General features: G+C 48.4%; 1 protein-coding gene across 1 annotated transcript; it reads right to left on the reverse strand.

The window, feature by feature from the left end:
• Nucleotides 1–668: 668 nt before the first annotated feature.
• Nucleotides 669–17,705, reverse strand: TWSG1 (twisted gastrulation BMP signaling modulator 1). The gene is made up of 5 exons (XM_084282806.1): nt 17,567–17,705; nt 16,585–16,787; nt 12,267–12,366; nt 8,484–8,750; nt 669–3,029 (listed from the first exon to the last, which is right to left on the reverse strand). Exons 2-5 carry the CDS (start codon nt 16,711–16,713, stop codon nt 2,848–2,850), a joined length of 678 nt encoding a protein of 225 aa, XP_084138932.1. The 5' UTR covers nt 16,714–16,787; nt 17,567–17,705; the 3' UTR covers nt 669–2,847.
• Nucleotides 17,706–19,240: the final 1,535 nt, after the last annotated feature.

Raw genomic sequence — 19,240 nt, forward strand, 5'->3', positions numbered from 1 at the left:
ATCTCAGCTTCTAAGTTTGTCCAAAATTAGAAAATAACGCTCCTTTGAACAAGATGGCTCCTGCCGAATATGATCAGCTCAATAGTTAAAGCATGTTCAGTGGTTCACTGGCACTCGGTCTATGTGGTTGGATCTGCTGGTACCATGGATGAACTCCCCAGGAAACAAAGCGCTGTGAAGTCATTTTTTGCTTACACAACTAAAAGAGCTGTGCACACAACGGAAAGTACCAGATAACTTCCAGAAATCAATTCCATGTCATGACCAAAGGCCAAAGCAAGTACACTCATTTTAGTGCAGAAACCATCCATCTTCCTTCCTTGACTAGCCACATAATTGAATTGAGAGCTGAACTTGGTATTGTCATGAGACACCCGGTCCTTCAGAAGTGAAGAAAAACTGGCAGAACTTGAAAAAAGGGCCTGCGCTCCCCATGGCCTCCATTTCTCCCAGTCCTGACTGCACCACGACTTAGTTTCAATGGGGAGAGGGAGAGATGAAAAATGTTCTCTCAAAACCCTCGAAGAGGGTGGGTGCCCGTCCAACTCCCTTGAGAGGTATGGAGGAACACTATTTTAAAGTCTTTGCACTCATTCAGATTAGTAACTTTTATACTATGCTTCCTGGTAACATTCGCCTTGACGAAATCACGAGAATGAAAACACAAGAAACAGTAATGTCTTTTTATTAAAATACCTCTTAAAACACTCATCGTAATAAAATACATTTGCTATTGCTGTATGACATTAGCATACACGCAACGCTTACAGCAAACTCTAGACAGCATTAAGAATTACAAAAATAAGGCAAGCCCCAGAAAGTGTGCATCCTCACTACCTACTCTCAGGCCATTACACAGACCGATCTATTTACAATTTTATGCTGTTCCCCCAGGGTTTCCCAGACACATGTTAGGCAACTCTCCTCCACCCTCGCTGTTCCTTTGACTTGACCTCAGTGAAATCCTGGTGATGTGAGCGGAGTCGGTGTCCCAGATCCACGACAGCATGTGCCTACCCAGAAACATCAGCCCTGTTTTGTTTTTTCTCTCATGGAAGATTCTGAACTACGATAGCGTTTCAAATAATTTAACATTTTGAAGTCTTAAACATGCTAGCGACCTGCAGGAATGCTTACTACGTGCCTTCTGAATTGGTGAGGAACAACGCATCGTCCTCCAGCCAGAAGCGGGCACAGCTGCTCCTAACATATTCCTTCTCTCATTCATTTTAAGGAAATCGGGAAAAAGAAAAGATAACATGAATCGTCAGATATGCAGAGATCAACTCCTTCATTACAAGCTAGGTTCTTCTATTCATATCTACGACTTTTTATCACTTAATTGCAAGTTTAAAGTATGCCGGTACTCCGTTATCTACTAGTTCAAAACAAACTGTCATCTTTCAAGTACTTCTTTACAGCTGAGAAAGAGACTGAAAAAAGTAACGTTATTTCACAAGAGTTATTTATATATTGGCTTGTTGAAAGAGCTCTATGAAAAAACCACCCAGGCAACCTTTCAGTAAAATAAATGTAAAATGACTGCTTTCATTTGTACACGGTACAGATACACAGGAGTGACTAGAAAACAGTGGAATCCCTCTGGACTGAGGTTAGTGAGAGAAACAGGACTAGTCAAATTCTTCGTGTGTGCATATCGATATATGCATATATGCATTAAAAAAAAAACAAACAAGGAGTTAAAAAATACACCATTATAAATACCAGAAGCTGATCCTTAACTACTCACGCACTTTATTCCTGTACTCAGTACCATTATCAGTGGAGACTTCATTGGGTCCTAACAATCGCCATGTAACACATTACAATTCTTTTTTACAGACACGGACAAGGTTCTGTACCAGAACACCCTCATTTTGCCTTTGAGGACATGTCTTCAATGACAACATCTCATGGAAAAAAAAAAGAATTAAGTTTTGGAATAAATATTCAGAGCAAACTAAATGTGAACGCGTCTGCTGCCAACCGCTCAACCGTAGCACCTGCTAGTTCACGCTGTTTCGTTCTTCTTTGTTCATTTAGTCATTAAATTCATAATGAACTTTCATGTTCCCTTTGCTGCACTGAATGTTCAGAAATTAAGCAACCCTAGAGAACAGTGCAAAAAGAGGGAGATGCAACTGCACCTAACGTATTCAAAAGACTGAAAAGATTTTTTTTCAGTTCCCAACGTACTGAAAAGTGCAGGGCAAACGAAACTTGTAGAAGTGTCCCATACAGTGTTGTGTTGGGCAGCCCTTCTAAGAAGCTAGGATTTTATCCATGACAGAGCCCACATTTTGAATTTGAAGGGAAAGCATTACTTATTCTTCAAATGCCGTTTTCACAATAGAAGGCTACGCTCAGAAACTGGAGGGTAATAAGGTTTGAAAACAAAAACCTAAAGAACTCTCCCTCTTCAACTCAGTATCCATTTAATTACTTGTTGAACTCAGACGATGGGAATCTCATTACCACGTGCTTAAGGTTTCCCTACTCTAACTACTAGCTCTAGTATTACATCCTGAAAACCAATACAGTCGATAGTTTCAAATCAGAGGAAAACAAAATCAGAACAGCAAGGATGAGCACGGCTGTACCATTCAAACAGAAACAAAGAAAAATAAACTTAAAACGTAATGTCGAAACATCTACAAGTTAGCCTTGCTTGAATTAAAAAACAAAAAAAGGAAAAAAGTTTCAAATTTTATACATCTTTTTTTCAACCAGCTACATTTAGTTGCAACCAGTAGGCACTCCACCACAAGGCAGTGTTTTCCAATCCCCAGCTCGGAACTGCGAGGGATTCCTTTGGCCTCCATAGTACTGCATTTCACTTTTCCTGCTTCAAAACATACAGTTCATGCATTTTACAGTTTTGCTGCCGTAGTCGATGCATTCCGGCCCGATACACTCACAGCAGGCGTTGTGAAACCATCGGTACTTGGACGCTCCCATGGACTCGCAGGAGATCTTGCACTGATGTATTGACATGCAGTCATCAAAATACACCACAGTACACATGTGCTCTAAACCGAGAGGGGGAAAAATGGTTTTAAAGGTCTTAAAGTACTTTAAAAGGTCAGTTAAAAATTAATTACACATATAGCTTTCGAGGTAGGAGTGCAATCATCATGACTGTGAGGCATAAAGGAAAAAAAAGGTGATAGGGAAAGCAGAGAGAGGAGGCAGAGACCCTAGGGGAGTGAGATCTGTCAATTTTAAGTTCTATTCAATTTTAAGTGTCTACAACTCAGCCCGTTGTCTGCTAGGGATGAGCTATGCCGAAATACGTTATCACAAAATACTTACATTTCAGGGAAGTTATTTTAAAAACATCAAACCCCACTCATTTAAGTATAAACATTTTTCTCCTCGCCCCCCTGGTTCAACACCATTCTCACACCACATTAAATCAGTGCGTCTAGAGCCACAGAGCCCCGTTTTCCCTCGGCCTGAAACAGCACGCTTTTTTAATTATTATCTTCAGCAGCACCAGTTTTACTACGACACGATTAGGAAATCCTCTCTGCCTTGTTGTCTAAGCGCTCTCTTTGTTGTTCAGTTGCTTGAAAGGCCCTGAAGTTTGGCGGTGTAACCCAAAACTGGAGCTGAGGCTTTTACCACAGCTCCAAAACAAAAAGCAGCCCTCCACGGCCGGCTTCCAAGTCCCCGAGCTGACAGCTCCCTCCAACTTTTCTCTCTGCTGAGCGTGTGATTACCCCACAGATAGCTCTTCATCCTCCAAAGGATCTTGACTGCACCACATTTATCCCCAGGACTTGTGAGCTGGGAGCGTCAGGAAGCTTTCTAGCCTCTTTCTGCTTAAAGTGTGTGGATCCAGAAGAAACATACTGACCCTACACCCCAGGTGGATTATGGAAAATGCAATCCAAACAGACATAATAAATCAGACCGTGTTGGTTTCGTTGTTGTTTTTCTTTTTTTACAGTGATTATGGAGAAGGGGAAGCAACCAAAGGATGCCAGGCACGATGCAGCTGTTAACCACAGCTTTCATGCTGCCAGCCCACTGAAAGCAAGGGAGTGTTGGCTGCTTTGTTCAGGCTCTGAGCTGACAACCTTCTCGCAGGCACCACGCACAAAGCGAGAGGCATAGGAGCCTTGAGGAGGAATCACAGAGCCACAGCCGAAGCAGTTCTCGGCTCCCAGGAAAGCTGTGCTGTGAGTAAAGCTGCAGTTATTCAAGAAATCTCGGAGAACTTGAAGTACTGCTGGGAATGTCAACAAAAAACGCAGTGGCTGCCTAAGTCCCGTCCCGTTCTTGGCACTTCTCTTTCTACAGCCCTTGAAAATAAAGCCCAGCAGGCACCCCCGTACACCAAACAGTCCCAGGACACCGGGGGCAGCCCCGTTTCTGTCCCCCTCACTGCTCACGGGAGGGTGCTCAGGCATCAAATGGAGGCCCAGAGCTCCTGCCGCAGGCGCTCCTAAATCTTCCTGGATTAGCTGGGATTAGAAGAGTTCAGTAGGCAAGGACCTACAAAGATCTCCGAGCCCGACCGCCTGCCCACGTCAGGGCTAACCAAAAACTTAGAGGGCATATTACCTGAGGGCATTATCCAAATCTCTCGCTGCGAAATCAGCTTTGGAGGCGCCACCTCCACCTGGCTGCCCCTAATCTCCGGACTGGCTGCAGAAGGCACAGCCTCTCGTGGCTGAACAGCAGCGGAACAACCTTGGAAAAAAAAGCTGGAATACGTAATTTTTTAGGCTGCAAAAATCAACGACACCCAACTACCCCCGGCTGAAGTTGCCGTCTCCTGCTCCGTGCGACGCAGCCCACGCGTGCTCTGCGTCGGTGGCTCAGGGCACAGGCACAGCCTGTGGAAAAAGCAGGCTGTAAGATGAAGAGCAGAGCACACGGAGCTACACGCAGCTGCATCTCCCTGCTCCTCCTCAGCAGAGCCGGTGTTTCCGCACCGACGCCAAATTTCGGAAAGAGCTCCTCACGCCAGGCATGAAATCCCTCTTTACAGGCTGCAGAAACAGGGTCGTAAAAAAATAACTTCGACCAACCAAAAGTGCTGGCTCAGTGGGGATCTGGGGGAGTATTTGAATTGCTGAACAAACCTCATTAGGCAGGCACTGCTGCCTCCCTGGGCGTAGATAAAAGGGATGGACGGGGAAGGGGAAGGGGAGCGGCAGGAGGCTGCCAGCTCCCTAGCTCTTTTTTTGCCATATCACCTGTTAGAAGTCAAAAAAAAACAACAAAAGCAGCATTTTTTTAGTATCTTCTTGGCACAGCTTCAGAGGCCGATGCCCTTTACGGCCCCTGCCAGACTTTCTTTACCTGGCTGGCACTCGCGGGATGCCTGAGCCCAGAGCTGCTGCCCCTGCGCCGTGTCACCGAGCAGTTTGAGTCGGAAACCCTCAAACTACAAAGCAGATTTTGTTTCATCAGCTGCAAAAGATAATCTGACTTCCCCCTCTCCCTCCTGCCAACATCCTGTCATCATCTGCGGCGCTTCGGCTCGTTCACCATCCGAACCCGCTGCTCAGAGCTCCGAGGGGCATCAGCTAAAAAGCAAAGCCAAAAGGAAGAAGAAGAAAGCTCAGATGCAACCCCAGATTCATAACCACGGCGAGCAGTGGCTCCAACGCCTGAAGCCACCGATACGAAGAGCTCCACCTTCACCGGAGGAGAGGGAAGGCACTCGTTTAGGGTAATAATAATAATAGGGGAAGCTCGAGGTGGCGGCTGTGGTAGGCTGGGGCAGGGCAGGGATGCTTGACGTCCTGCTGCATCCCCCCTTGGCGCTGATCCGCAGCCTTCCTCCTTCTTTTTCCTCCTCCTCCTCCTCCTCCCAGGCCCGGCGGCTCCCCACCACCAGGCACAAAGGGCCCTTTGGTTCCCCAAAAGCCGGCACTGCTTTTCCTGGCAGCCGCCCAGGGCTGCAGAGAGCAAGTCTGGCGGCCCACAGCAGCTTCGCGCCGATCCCCGTGCGAGGGCGGGCTGAAATTAAAATCAGAGGCGAGGGGTATTTATAGGCCGAGCCTCTCCAAATTTGGGGATGTTTTCCAGAGGGCAACGCGCAGCCTGCTGTCCCCTTCCCAAAGCCTTCATCTCTCCCTTGACAGGCAACAAAAGAAGAGGGGCTGCTGGCAGCCCACCACGCTGGAGCAAAGCACGCACGGCTCCGCAGAAGCAGCCCAAAATAGCGAGGGAGAAAACAGAAAGCATCTGTGTTCCCGCTCACAGGGGGGATTTTTTTTCAAAGCCCCGAATGCCACGGCCTTAAAGACGACCGCCATCCGGAAGGCATCTCCATCTGCAGGATCTGCCGCCAGGACTAGCAGCGCGTCTGGCAAGCAGGGAAGGGCACGGGGGCCGTCTGCAGTTTCTTCTGCTGCAGGCGAAATTTGTGTTTACTGCGACTGAGCAGGCGGCCCCGCGTGCACACAGCCCCGTCCTCTCCCACAGCGCTTCTTCTTCTCCCACCTGCTGGCTTGTTAAACCACAGCGACGCGATTGTGGGACTCGGCTCCGCATGGGAAGCAGCCGCCAGGCTCCTGCAACTTCCTGGGCTCCCTCCCTCCTTCTAAACCAGGCTCTCGGGCACTTCACCTCCTACCCCTCCACCTTTCAGTCATTGCTTCCCCTGGCAACTCAGCCAAAACGTTTTAGGAACAGGGTGACGTATTTAAAAGCGTAAGAAATTGAAAGCCATTTTCTACCTTTTCCTATTCTTCACTGATCCCGAAGATGGAGGAGGCAGAGCCAGAGGTTACAGAAATGGCTCTGACATTTATTTCTCTTCTAAGTGTCTCCTGAAGCCCCAAAACCAGAGTTATTTGGTAGCTATTTCCAAATATAACTGCTGGTTTTGGAACGCCATCCTTCCAGTGGAAGCTCTCCCAGCCTCATCTCTACCAGGTCCTTAGCAAAAGAGACGAAGGAGACTTTTGACTGCGAAAAAAAATTGCAGTTACGTATTTTCTGTGCTGTTAAACTCAGAACTCCTCCACACCCTCGAGATGCAATCCCGATTCCAAGTTTAATCCAAAGCTATCATTAGCCCGTCCTGCTGGTGCGGGAGGAAAGGACTGTCGGGGAACGGCCATCCGGCTGCTCTACCTAAGTACAGCGGGCTACATTCAAGGTTGTTCCAAGCACAGTTTGTTTTTTTTTTTCCCAAGTATAATTTACCTCCTGAAATACTGTCGTGTTTGCACACATGGCTTTTTGTGGCTTGCCATTTAACGTGGCTTTCTGCACCGCTCTCAGAATGGTGACCAAGCGTTTTAATAACGTCAAAGGCTCACAAATGAGATGTTTGCTGACCATCTGGCTTCCCGGTTCTGGAATTAATTTCTTTTTCTACCGTGCCTTAACCAAAGGAAGTTAGAAAAGTTGCCATTACGGTTCCATTTAATCAATAGCAGGCCTGCTCGGAGACATAACTAGGTCAAAGGTTCACGATGGCATGGAAAAGCAGCGCGTCCATCAGTATCTTGCCTTGATAAGATAAAAGAGCCATCACAACAGCGACACGTGGGGTTACTAGTACTTAAAAGTGCGTGTTGGGAAGGAAGCGAAGCATTAATTACACTACAATAAAACAAATCAGATGCTCTTTTCCCCTGTTAAGCAGCAATCTTACTGAGAACTGTTTATGAGAGTCTTTTAAGTCTGATATCATGATTTGCACGAAAAAGTATTTCAGGTTTAGTATAGAAACCGAGAAGTACTGAGAAGTTTTCTCATCCCACTGCTGTCATGCCTCAAACTTCTCATCTTTTACCCTCTCACCCAGCGCACAATACTCTGGAGTGTATCCTCCAAACTGAAGGTGGAAATATATATTAAATGCATATATAAATAAATATAATGACATATACATATATATAAAATAAGGGCAGGAAGTCCTTACATAAGTTGAAAACCCGCTACCCCCAAAGTACTTATTTTTAAAATTCTCTGTCAAATCCCTCCTCACCTTGCCAATCTTACTCAGGTTTACTATAAATGCTGGATTTTCCACAAACCGGAGGGAGTTCACGTTATGCCAGCTCAGACCTAAAGGAGTAAACACCCAGCCCAGGTGCCGTGGTTTGTGGCACGTTGCTTCCTCAGGCTCTGAAGCCACGCATTTCAGTCACCTAGCGCTGCACTGACATGGTGAGGAGGGTTCAATTTTGGTCTGTCCCGTCTCCTAAGCTCCAGGTGTCTGCTTCAAAGGACATAACCTGCTGGTGCCCGTGAAATTATCTGAACAAACTGCCTCATGCCACAGGAGGAGCTATAGGGGTGACAAACTCGCATCGTTCAGTGTCTCCTAAGACCCTCGGTCACTTTAACACCATCCTCCAGGTTCCTTTTTGTTATGTCATGCTCAGAGCTAGCCTGAACTTTTCAGGTATGTTATATGGGAAAAGAAGCAGCTAGCACCGAGCAGCACAGAAGATGCCCTGAGAAAGCTCCTGGAAGCGCCAGGAGTTTCAGACCCTCTGCTCATTTACCTTTGTCGCTAGAGTAAGGTGCGTGGACGTTGTTGCTCGGCACAGAGACGTTCTGATGCTGCGGCTGGTTGACTGTTTCTAAAAAGGAAACGAGGTTCTCGTGGTGCGACAGTTCTTCTGCAACGGGGAAGGAAACAATATTCCAGTTCAGCTGGGTATCCCCTTCCGTCAGCGCCCGGAACAGCGAAGGGATCGGTTCGTGCAGCTCCTCTACAGTGCTCTTGGACGTTGGCGGCGTGTCGCTGTAATTGCGAGGGTTGCACATGCCTGCAGAGGAACGAGAGAGCGAGTTACACAAAAAAAAAACACGCCTGTGACCTGTGAGATCCAAGAGAAAAGAAAAAACACTCTTTTCCACTTCTCTTTCCGTGCTCTAGCATTACACATCAGACCACGAGGAGTTCAGTGGAAGGTTTGTTCCCCCTGGGAAAGGAGACAAAGCGCGGCGTAATCGATAGCGGCACGAATCTGGACTGGAAGCTCCCAGCTGAACCCAGATAGCATCTCGACAAGGCCGGAGGTACACGAAACTTTTGATCATGATTCAAGTATTCGATCTCCTTTGCTTCAGCAGCGTACTAGATCTTACTAGTCACCTGCCAGGGGTGCAAAGATCAGTATCAGGAGCGAGCAGGAGTCTGAATTACTTCACCTGCTTAGCCACGGCTGAGCTGTTCCTGGCTTTTCTACTTAGTTGGAGGGATCGCTACAGGCAAAAAAGTTTATTTCCAGCCTACCTCTTCCACATTTTTTCTCCATCTCTTGGGGAATCTTTTTTGAAACCTATTGTCCACCTCTGCAATCCTCTTTGACAGTTCCTACAGAAAGGTTTTGTGATGTGCAATGCAGGGGCCAGTTTTTCATTAACCATTTAAGCACTACTGTTTACTACCAGCAAGGAAACTGCGGGGTACCTTCGTCTCATCAAAACCTTGAAACCTCCAAAACTGAAAATAAAAGTTGTATCTGCAGAGGTATTTAAACCCAGAAGCCATAAAATACTATCAGAAGTCACCTGGCAAGAGACAGAGAAATCTATTTTCCTCACGTACATCTGGATATCATTTTGGGTAGTTTCACAGATACAGCTTTAGCCAGCTACAGCTGCAGAGCAAACCAGTCCTTCACTACTCTTCTTTCAAAGCCATGTGGGATGTACATGTTTGAAGTCCACCTGCCCCACACGCTCAGAAAAGCATCTCTTGCCCCATAGACTCATCAGGAGTCCAGCTTCAGAACTCATGTTTAACCAGAACCTTACACAAAACCACAATCTTTTCAATTTCAGTCGGCGTATTTCCCTCATGGACAAGGAGCAAAGTTTGCCCGTCACAATTTCAGCGTGAGGTCTGACAAGACTCAAGCGTGCTGTCAGCATTACCAGCAACATCTAGCAACAGGAACAGCACCTGACAGGCAACTTCTGTAGAAAGGTGAGCCAAGTACTGGAAAAAAGGAAAAGCCTCTTCCAAAGAACATCAGGTCACACTAAAAACAATTCCACTTAAGCCAGCTTCCCACTGCGAACGCTTTATTTTGCTACCCCTCATCAAACAACTTGTTATTCACAGATGTTCTTGGACTCCGTGCTTGAACTAAGCATTTACACCACTGCATTATCACCTTTTAGGGAACCCTTGGAATATTCACAATAAACTTGTACTAAGGAAAGCCCACCCAAAATTTAATGAGGAAGGAATCGACGTGGCACAGACCCGTCAAGAGACACTGCTGTGAAATGGAAACCAAGGAGCTTTTCCAGAAGCCACCTCTGTCAAGTTAGACTTGAAGGTGGGTTTCACTGATAAGAAGGACACATGGGGAGGAAAAAAAGCATAAAAGCAGGAAGAATGTTTATCAAATGATTGCAGTTTGTGTGTGTATCAATCCAATAAGAAGATACAATCTTATAATGAACCAAGAAACCACTGCTCATGCCATGGGTAATTGCTCATTCCACAAAGATCCTTCCTCTTACCATTTGTTACGGTGTTTTAATGTGTAATTACAGTATGGTAGCTTTGGTTAAAATGAAAATAAAGAGCTGAACTTACGAGCAACTGGGAAGGAACAAACATGTCCACATTACTGCTTTGGAAGGCAATGATTTATGACAAAATACAGTAACTGGATTTTAAAACATAACTGAGACACTATGCTAGAGCTAGGTCTCTTGTCATGGAAGGAAATGCAGATGTGTTCAACCATTAAAAAAAAACAACAAACAACACATAAAATATTCATGCCAATTTAGGTACTTTCCTTTCTTTCCTGCCTTCCTCTTACCCAACTCTCTCAGTACAGATTGTTACTGAAAATCCAAGTTCCCGACAAGCATCACAGCTCCCCCGGGGATTTCAGCCAGCCACAGAGCTGTACCCTGCGTTCCCAAGCACTCCCAATCCATCTTGCTTGGGCACGGATGCAAAGATGCAGAAATGGACTGCAGAAACAAGGGAAGCAAGAATGCCAGGGAAACCTCTCACCCCCACCCTACATTCAAGGGAAGCATAATTCCTGCTGAGCAGGACCACACCACGCAGCCAACGAGTTTGGAAGCAGCAGCAGAACCATCAGGAGATGTTTTTGGCTACCCAGTGATGGGAAACGGAAACTAAAGCCTTGCTAGCTTCTCTCCTGGATAACACTACAGGAAACAGCAGCGGAACAGGGAGTAACCTGTGGATTTGGAAACAAAAATCCCCATGTGTAGACTTTTTTTTTTTTCTTCACGATCCCAATAGCTAGGTTCTTCCTCCTCCTGCAGTGCATCTGCATGCTTAGCCTTGCTTCCTACAGCAGATCAGGCATTGTTCTGGAGGAGGGAAGCCACCTCCTCTCCTCCCCACCCTCACGACTGAACATGACCACAGTGCTCTTTGGTATTTCATTACAAAAAGCAAGAAGACGTTGGAAGGGCAAAAGGGATGGGGAAAAAAATATATATATCACTTTGTAGTGAGCCCATTAAAAGATTTCAGCTCAAATAAAACAACCAAATTCAAGACCTTCTAAATTCACAGCCAGCACAGTTGCAGGGGCTGAAAATACTTTGTGCCATTGGGGAGAATGAGGTTAAGGATGGGAGTGTGCGACACCGCTGCTTATTGCAGGACAGAAAAGCACAAGTAAGCGAGTGAGAACCAAGCCAGAAGCAATTTTGTCGTATTCACATCGTGATGGAACGGGAGAAGCAGAGAACAGTAAAAAAAAAGAGCACTTTGAAGCTCATCATCCTCATGGACTCTGAGAAGAGCCAGCAGGCAGAGAAGCTGAGCTCAGGTACAGCAGTCAGGATGCATCCCCCTCGTGGGAGCCAGATGGATTGTGAACAGCAGGAGACTTCCAGCAACCACAGAAGGATGAAGCTCTCAGCACATTTAAAACCCAAGGCAGAACAAGAACATGCCCTCCTTCAGCAGGGGCAGCTTTCACTTGCAGAAACCTCGGGGCTCTGAACACAATCTGCTACTAATAATGCTGTTCTTGTCAGGGCTGTCATCTACCACAGCGCGATGCCTCTCTCTCACCTTCCAGAAAGAGCTCTTTTGGCAAACGGAAGAGCGATAAAAGCGTTGGGCCATGCATATTTACGACTAATCCCAAGGATTCACAGGGGAACTCAAAGCTAAAATTGTCCCTGTGTGGTACCTGTCGGTCCACCTCACAGTCAGAAACCTCCCTGCAGTGTCCAACCCCACAAAGCAGGTGCTGCGTGGTGGCAGTGAGATGACAAATTGACAAAAAGTCTGTGTTTTAGAGGCAAAACAAATGCAAACTTACCAACGCAGTCACAGCACTCGTCCCAAAGCGTGCCGAGGCAGAGCATGCACTCCTTGCAGCAGGAACAGTTCCCTTCCCCTGGGCGGCACTGACACAGCTCCTGAAAAACACATCAGCGTGTTACACCGCAGCAAACCCAGATGTGAAATGCCAGCAGGGCACAACAATTCCTCCTCCAGCTCAAACTAAAAGAGCTCAGGACACTCACAGAGCGAGTAAATGGTGAAACACTTGTAGCCAAAGCAGCAATCTGAGTTTACAAAAGGATCTTTTGTGAGTTTTTTTTTTTTTAAAGATTAAATTCTAAACAGAGACCTGAAGTCAGCTAGCAAGCATTTAAAAGAGAAAAACTCCTATTCATGGGAAGCTGTGTTTGCTTTTTTGTGCCTGAACCTACAAGTTCTTTGAACGCTTTTCCCTCTTCCAGAGGAAATTCAAAGAAGGATGTTTCTTTATATATAAATAGCGAGCAGGAGTTATAATTTAGCTAAAAAAGGAAGTTACCATAAACAGTGCACATACTTGGAGGACGTGCAAGCCTGCCATCACACCTATCCCTGGATGCTGAGAGGAACTTACTCGGTTAAGTCAGCTGGACAAAACCATTTTGTGCATCCCTGGATGCTTGCTACGCCTTGCTCTCCATCTGCAGGGCCAGTAACTGTATGGGAATTTGTTATCCCGGGTCCAGCTGATTCGCTTTTTGCTCTGAAGGAAACAACCTTCTCCCTCCTCCTGCAAAATGACACCCTGGGCACTTCAAAGCCTTCAGCAGTCTCCAGAAAGTAGAGCAGTGTGCACGTGTGTTTTTCTGTAATCACAAAGGCCTGGAAGCAAGAAGACAACCCCCGTTTTCGTATTACCCAAACCTGAAGGCAGAGGTTTAGCAGCCCCGCTGAAGGCGTGCACTGGAAGCGTGGAAACATCCTCCACGTCCAGAGGAAATCTAAAAACCAGGCGGTGTGCTTCCTCTGGCTCACAAGCACGTAGCAGCAGTTCCAGTTCGGCCAAAAGACGGCGGCTAGCGGGCGACAATCCACGGGCTTGGATTACCCTGGGCAAAACCTCACTTTTTAAACAAAAATCCCTCATTCCGGTATCATCCCGTTTGCTTCATCACAGCTTAAGAATTACAAATCTTCTTAAAGACAGCAAAAAGACCAAATGCCCAAACTACTGTGTTCTGCACGACGCTGAGAAGCTATTGCCTGGGTAGTTTAATCAGAAGTGTTCGCACTTTTGGGGGATCGAGCGTGAGCTCTCTGTCCACATGCGTTCCTGCGATGCACAGCCTTAAGCCTTCTTTTATTTACAGAGTGGAAAAGTACCAAGGCTTCTGACTTCTTCACTCTCCAAGTTTACTCATGTCACCTATTACTACGCTGTTTCCAAGCGAAGGATGGAAAACAGGCTCATTAAGGAGATATCCAAAGTTTTCCACAAGAGGAGCCGCCACAGCCTCCGAAAGATGACTTATGTGAATGAATGACGCATTTCTAAAATATTTATCTTACAGCTCAACAAACAGATTGTGTCAGCCTCCGGAATAAAAAAGCCTGCATAGAGCAACTTTTAAAACCAGCCCCGAGTAGAGTACGGTTAGATGGGCCAGAGAGGAATATTAATATGTATTAACGTGGAAATAAAACTATGTATTTGTGCTTCAACAATACAACCAGGCAAACAACCTCACACTCATTAAAGACGTTGCAACACCAGCGAGCCAGCGTGTGGGAGGAGGTAATTCTCCATAAACCATTAAATGCAACATTATGAATCAAAGCCAGAGAAATCACCGAATTCAAGCTGTTTCAGCTCTAAAGACGAGCACCGTGAGAGCCTAAGAGAAGAGTATTGTTACAGAACCAAGTCTAACCTTAAATTCTGTACTTGCAATAGGAAAAAAAATCATCTTGGTGTCCATGTGTCCGGACCACCTATCTTACCGACATTATTTTTACAGGGAGGGCTCACGAACATTGTGATTTTTAAAAATTTAACTTTGGTTTGCTTCTTTGTGTTAGTTTGGAGGAGAAAGGTGGAAGAAGTGGCAGCCGTGCTGGTCTTCCGCGGGTGGTCTCCGTGTGTTTTTCCACACGCGCCTTCCTCGCACGGAGATGATTTCCTTGCACCCCTCCTGGGCTCCTCCGACTGACTCACCCCCTGGACACCCGCACAGGACACATCTCTGGCAAAAAAATGCTTGCACGGGCCGGGGGCGAAGCGGAGCCGCGGAGGAACGCTCCCTGTCGATAGCCGGGGGTGGCGAGGCGTCAGTGGAAGAAAGCATTACTCATGAGCGGGGCTGGCAGCCGCCCAGCCCCAACAGCCCAAGGTGCACCAGAGAACCTATTTTGCTGGGCAAGAAATAAGCCTCCCAGCCTAAAAATACGGCACTGCCTAGGAAGCAGACATGTTTGTACAATCGAGATATTTCTGTTCCGCAGAGCAAATAAAAGATTATTATTATTATTATTTTTTTAACATCTGCATTTTTTCAAAGCTTTCTTGAAGCGACAGAAACTATTTTCTCGGCGCGGTGAGAAACAGGACCTGAAGGCATTGGCAGCCTCTTTGCAAACTGGAGGGGGGAGCAAAAGAAAAAGAGCTAACGTGTTTTTTCTTTTTTTTTTTTCTTTTTTTTTTTTTTTTTTCCTAGAACAGTTAATAACAGCAAATCTCCTGGAAGCAAACCAGCCGGAATAATGCTGTTAACCCAACTGTGTTACGTACTACGGCTACAGAACGCGGGCTGGCAGCAAGCTTTAGACACGTCAGCCCCGAAGCGGAAAGGGGGTGTTTATTTCATACCACGGGGCAGAAAAAGAAAAAAAAAAAGTCTTGGAAACGCTGAGGAGTTTGAGCCTGAGATTCCCAGGAGGTGAAGACCCTGAGGAAGGGAGATTTTAAGGAGAATGAGGGGCAGAGCCTCGCGCTCCACTTCATTAACCGGAGGGATCTGCAAGATCCTGGAATGCAGGCACGGGGCACAGCCAGGGTCGGCTGCCTACCTGGGAAACGAGGCAACAGCCACCCTAATCCTAATCCTAGCCCCAACCCTAATCCCAACCCCAAGCCCCAAGTCGCTGGGGCCCAGGAAGGAGCTGCATCCAAAGCCTTGGAGGGAACCAACTTTGTGGTCCCTCCCTGCCTACGCTCTCCTAGGTCCCACCCGCAGCTCCTCCACCAGCTGCAGGGAGCTGCAAAGTTTCCGCGCAGGCTAAGCTGATGCGGAGAGGTGCCTCCAGCTATTTTCTTGCAGATCTTTGCTTACAGAAAACAAAAAAGCACAACACGAAAGCACCAGCGAAGCCAGGGCCCTCCAGACGCAAGCCGCAAGCCGAATGCGTGCAAGCTGTTGATCTCATGCTCCATCCTGGACCTAACAAAATAAATATTTATGTAGGGACCACCCTTTACGCAGAGCAGCTCGCGAGGAGTGGCCGACTTCTAGCAACGCTGGCAAGAAATATTTACGTTAACCGTGTGCTTTTCAGGGCGCTTTTTCTTCTGCCTCCCCCCCCGCTCAGCCAGGCACAGCCCCGCGTCCTGCCTGCAGCCGGCAAACGCCACGTCCTGCTTGCTCCCCTCTCGGCTGCAAGCCGTGGCTCGTGCCAAGCTGGGAGGGTTGTGAAAATAGGACAGGGAACCGTGAGATGCGACGGTCGAGCGAAACCCCTTACTTTGGGCAGGCTTCACGCCTGGAGGTGGCACGAAAAAACGCAAGGGAAGGATGGCTGGCGCATCTACACAAACAGCAGCACTGTCTTCAAGAAGGAGAAAGTCAAAAGTTCCTCTCTCGCCCACACATTTAACAACCCTGTAGACAATGGCTGAGCTAGGAGAAGCAGCATTTTTTTTTACTATCCTTATTTATTTTTAATTTAAAGCGATGGCGGTGTAGCAGCCACAAAGAAGATGGTTCAGTCAACAGCCAGTCTTCATTCTGCTGGGTGCGCTTGTGAATCTGGCAACTATTTTTATGCATAAACCAGATAAATAACATTTATACAGAATGAAGAAGTGCACATGGAGATGCTTCATGCCACCTCCGCATCGTTTTTCAGACGGTAATTGTATATTTACAGTATGATTTACTAGCATATGGTATCTGTGCTCTCTGCTTTTCCTTTCCCAGTCTACCAAGGGGTACTAAGAAATGGTTTAAAGAAGCTGGAACAGACCATATGAAGGCTGGACTCGTGTTTAACACCCACTGCCCCCTCGTTCACCTCACGGGTCCTTTCTTAGGTAGCCCTGCCTGCTAATCCAGCATCGCTAACGAAGAGGCAAGGCACCGAAAACCTACCGCCCCTACCTGGATGAGGCATTTGCTGACATCGCTGGCGCACAGGGCCTTGTTGCAGCCGGCGGCCGGCTGGGCCCACAGCAGGAGCAGCAGCAGCAGCGCCGTGGCCGTGGGCGCCGCCACGTGCCGGGGCCTCATGGTGCCGAGAGGGCAACCTCGAAGGGCTGCTGGAGACGATGGTCAAATCTCAATTCCTCTCCCCCTCGCCGTTCCTGGAAAGAAAAGAGATTAAATATGGCATTTTTGGCAGCGTAAGGGAGGTCGGAGCCCTCCTCCCCAAGGATCAAACTTCTTCATCCGGAGCTTTCTGCTGTGGCGAGGCTGGGGTGAGCGGCCCCGAGCTCGCCCTGCACCCCATAAGCAGCGACAAGGAAAAAAAATAAAAATTAAAATTAAAAAAAAGGGGAAATCCCGACGGGGACACCCATGGGGCTGGCAGATAGCCCCGGGTGACCACAGCGGAGCCAAACCGGTGTCACCCCCAATTCAGCCGCCGCTGCCGGGGGCACGCAGGAAGCTGTTAAGTTTTATTTTCGGGTTGAAAAATAAAAATAAATAAATAAATAAAATAAATAAATAAATAAGAGTTAAACGGGGCTAAAAAAAGAAGCCCCAAGCCCCGACGGTGCCGATCCCGGAGGCTTGGCAGCGCGGCGCGGCGCTCCCCATGGGCGCTGCAGGTGGCCGGAGCGGAGCAGCGGCGAAGCGAACCCGAAGAAAAAGGTCCAAAAAAAAAAAAACAAAACACAAAAAACACAAAAAATACACACACAAAAAAAGCCAAAAAGCCGGGACCGGGACGCGCCGGGCTCTCGGCGAGGCCGCATTGTTCTCACAGGGGGGGGGGGGGGGGGTGGAAGAAAAAACCCCGGGCCGGGCCGCCTCCCTCCGGCTGCCGGGGCACCAAGGCCCCGCTCGGCTCCCCCGGCTTCTCCCCGAGCCCCCCCCGGCCCCTCTCCGCCTTCCCCGGGGTCCCCGGGGCTCCCCTCACCGCTCGGCGGCGCCGCGGGCCGGGGGCAGCCCCCGCGCTCCAGCGGCGGCGGCTCCGGCAGGGACGGCGCGGATGGGCCCGGCCCGGCCCGGCCCGGCCCTCGCTCGGCCGCGGGCGGCCCCGCCTCGGGGAGCCGCCGGGACCCGCCCTCCGAGCGCAACCGGGGCGGGTTTGGGGCTGAGGGGAGCCGACGAGGAGCCGGGGAGGGGTTTTTTGGGGGGTGCTCGGAGGAACAAAGGGGTCGGGAGCCGGGCGGGCGGCAGCCGCTAGGGGCGGCGCGGGGAGCAGGTGGAGGAGGAGGAGAGGGAGAGGGGTAGGGGGATGAAGGCTCCGCGGGGCTGTGAGGTGGCATCTGCGGGCAGCCCTCGGGGGGAGGAATGGAGCTGCCAAGTCGTGCACCGCCCGCTGGCTGCTGCTCGGAAATAAAGCTGGAGACGAGGGGATCTGAGCCCCAAAACGGCCACGTGGCGCTGCTTCACCCCCCCAGGTGCCCTGTCCCAAAAAAAACAAGCTCGGTCCCTGGAAGCCAGGGACCAAAAAAAAACAACAGGAGAAACCCAACAACCCCCCTCAAGGCTTCCAGGAGGCAGCCTGGCCCTTCGGAGGGGATCACGGCCTTGTCCCCAGCGAGGTGATGCCGTGCTTCGTCTCAGCCCTCCCGGCTCGCATGGCACGGTGGAAATGCTGGAGGCACGCGCTGGGTGTCCTCACGCAGTGTAAACGTGCACAAACGGGGCTGGAACACAATCCGGATTCACACCGGGGAAGGTGGGGGAGCCTTGTCCCCAGGACTGCGACACTTGAGGCTACCCCTTGGGGAAGGCAACGTTTACTGATTGGTATCAAAACATAACCTGTTGTGTGGCACCGATACCAGCAAGGTATCTCCCCGTGTTAAGGCTATGCCTGAGAAACATCCATCTGCGGATCTCCATATAAGTTGTACTGTCAAAATAATTTTAATTCATCCAAGAAAGTGCTGAAACTCCCAGAGCACTGTGAACAGCTTGAAGCCTTGCCCCTGCTCAGCCCTCCTGGACCCGCTTGCTGGCTATGCGAGCCATGGCTCCGCTTGATTCCTCCATCCCAACTCCACATCCACCCCATCACCTCCTCCAAACCCTCCTCCAAACTTTTTGTCACTCACTTCTTGCCTAACACACTCCCACAACCCAATGCAGCTGCTCTGTTCTTCACGATGCATTCACATCCCATACTCCAAGAGACCTACAGTAGGTTTTCCCACTTCCAGATTTGTACGTTTACTTTTTATTACTCTGTGAATAAGCTGATGGAAATAAACTCACACCCATTTACTAGTTGCAGTTTTATCCGTTTTTCCTGTCTTTTTCAGCAGGTGACAACCCAGATTTCTGTGTCATTCTAAAAACTCATCCAAAAGCAGCTGTGAAAATTTGACTTTCAGAATAATGCTGTTTGCATTTTCCTTACTCTGCTTTCAATACTCTGTGACATCAGGTAGGCAGTCCCATATAAAAGCACAAACAACTCCTTCCTCCAGTACCTAGCAAATTAAAAGTCAGGGAAAAAAAAAAAAGCACAGGGCAGGAATTACATATGAATGTATGCTTAATCCAGTTTTACTGTGCTTGAGTTACTGTCACTTTATTCTTGACTTGAACTCGCACCGATGTGCATACAGGAAGGAGTCCG

Source organism: Netta rufina, assembly GCF_964035555.1.
Source record: "Netta rufina genome assembly, chromosome: 2".
NCBI classification, from domain to species: domain Eukaryota; kingdom Metazoa; phylum Chordata; class Aves; order Anseriformes; family Anatidae; genus Netta; species Netta rufina.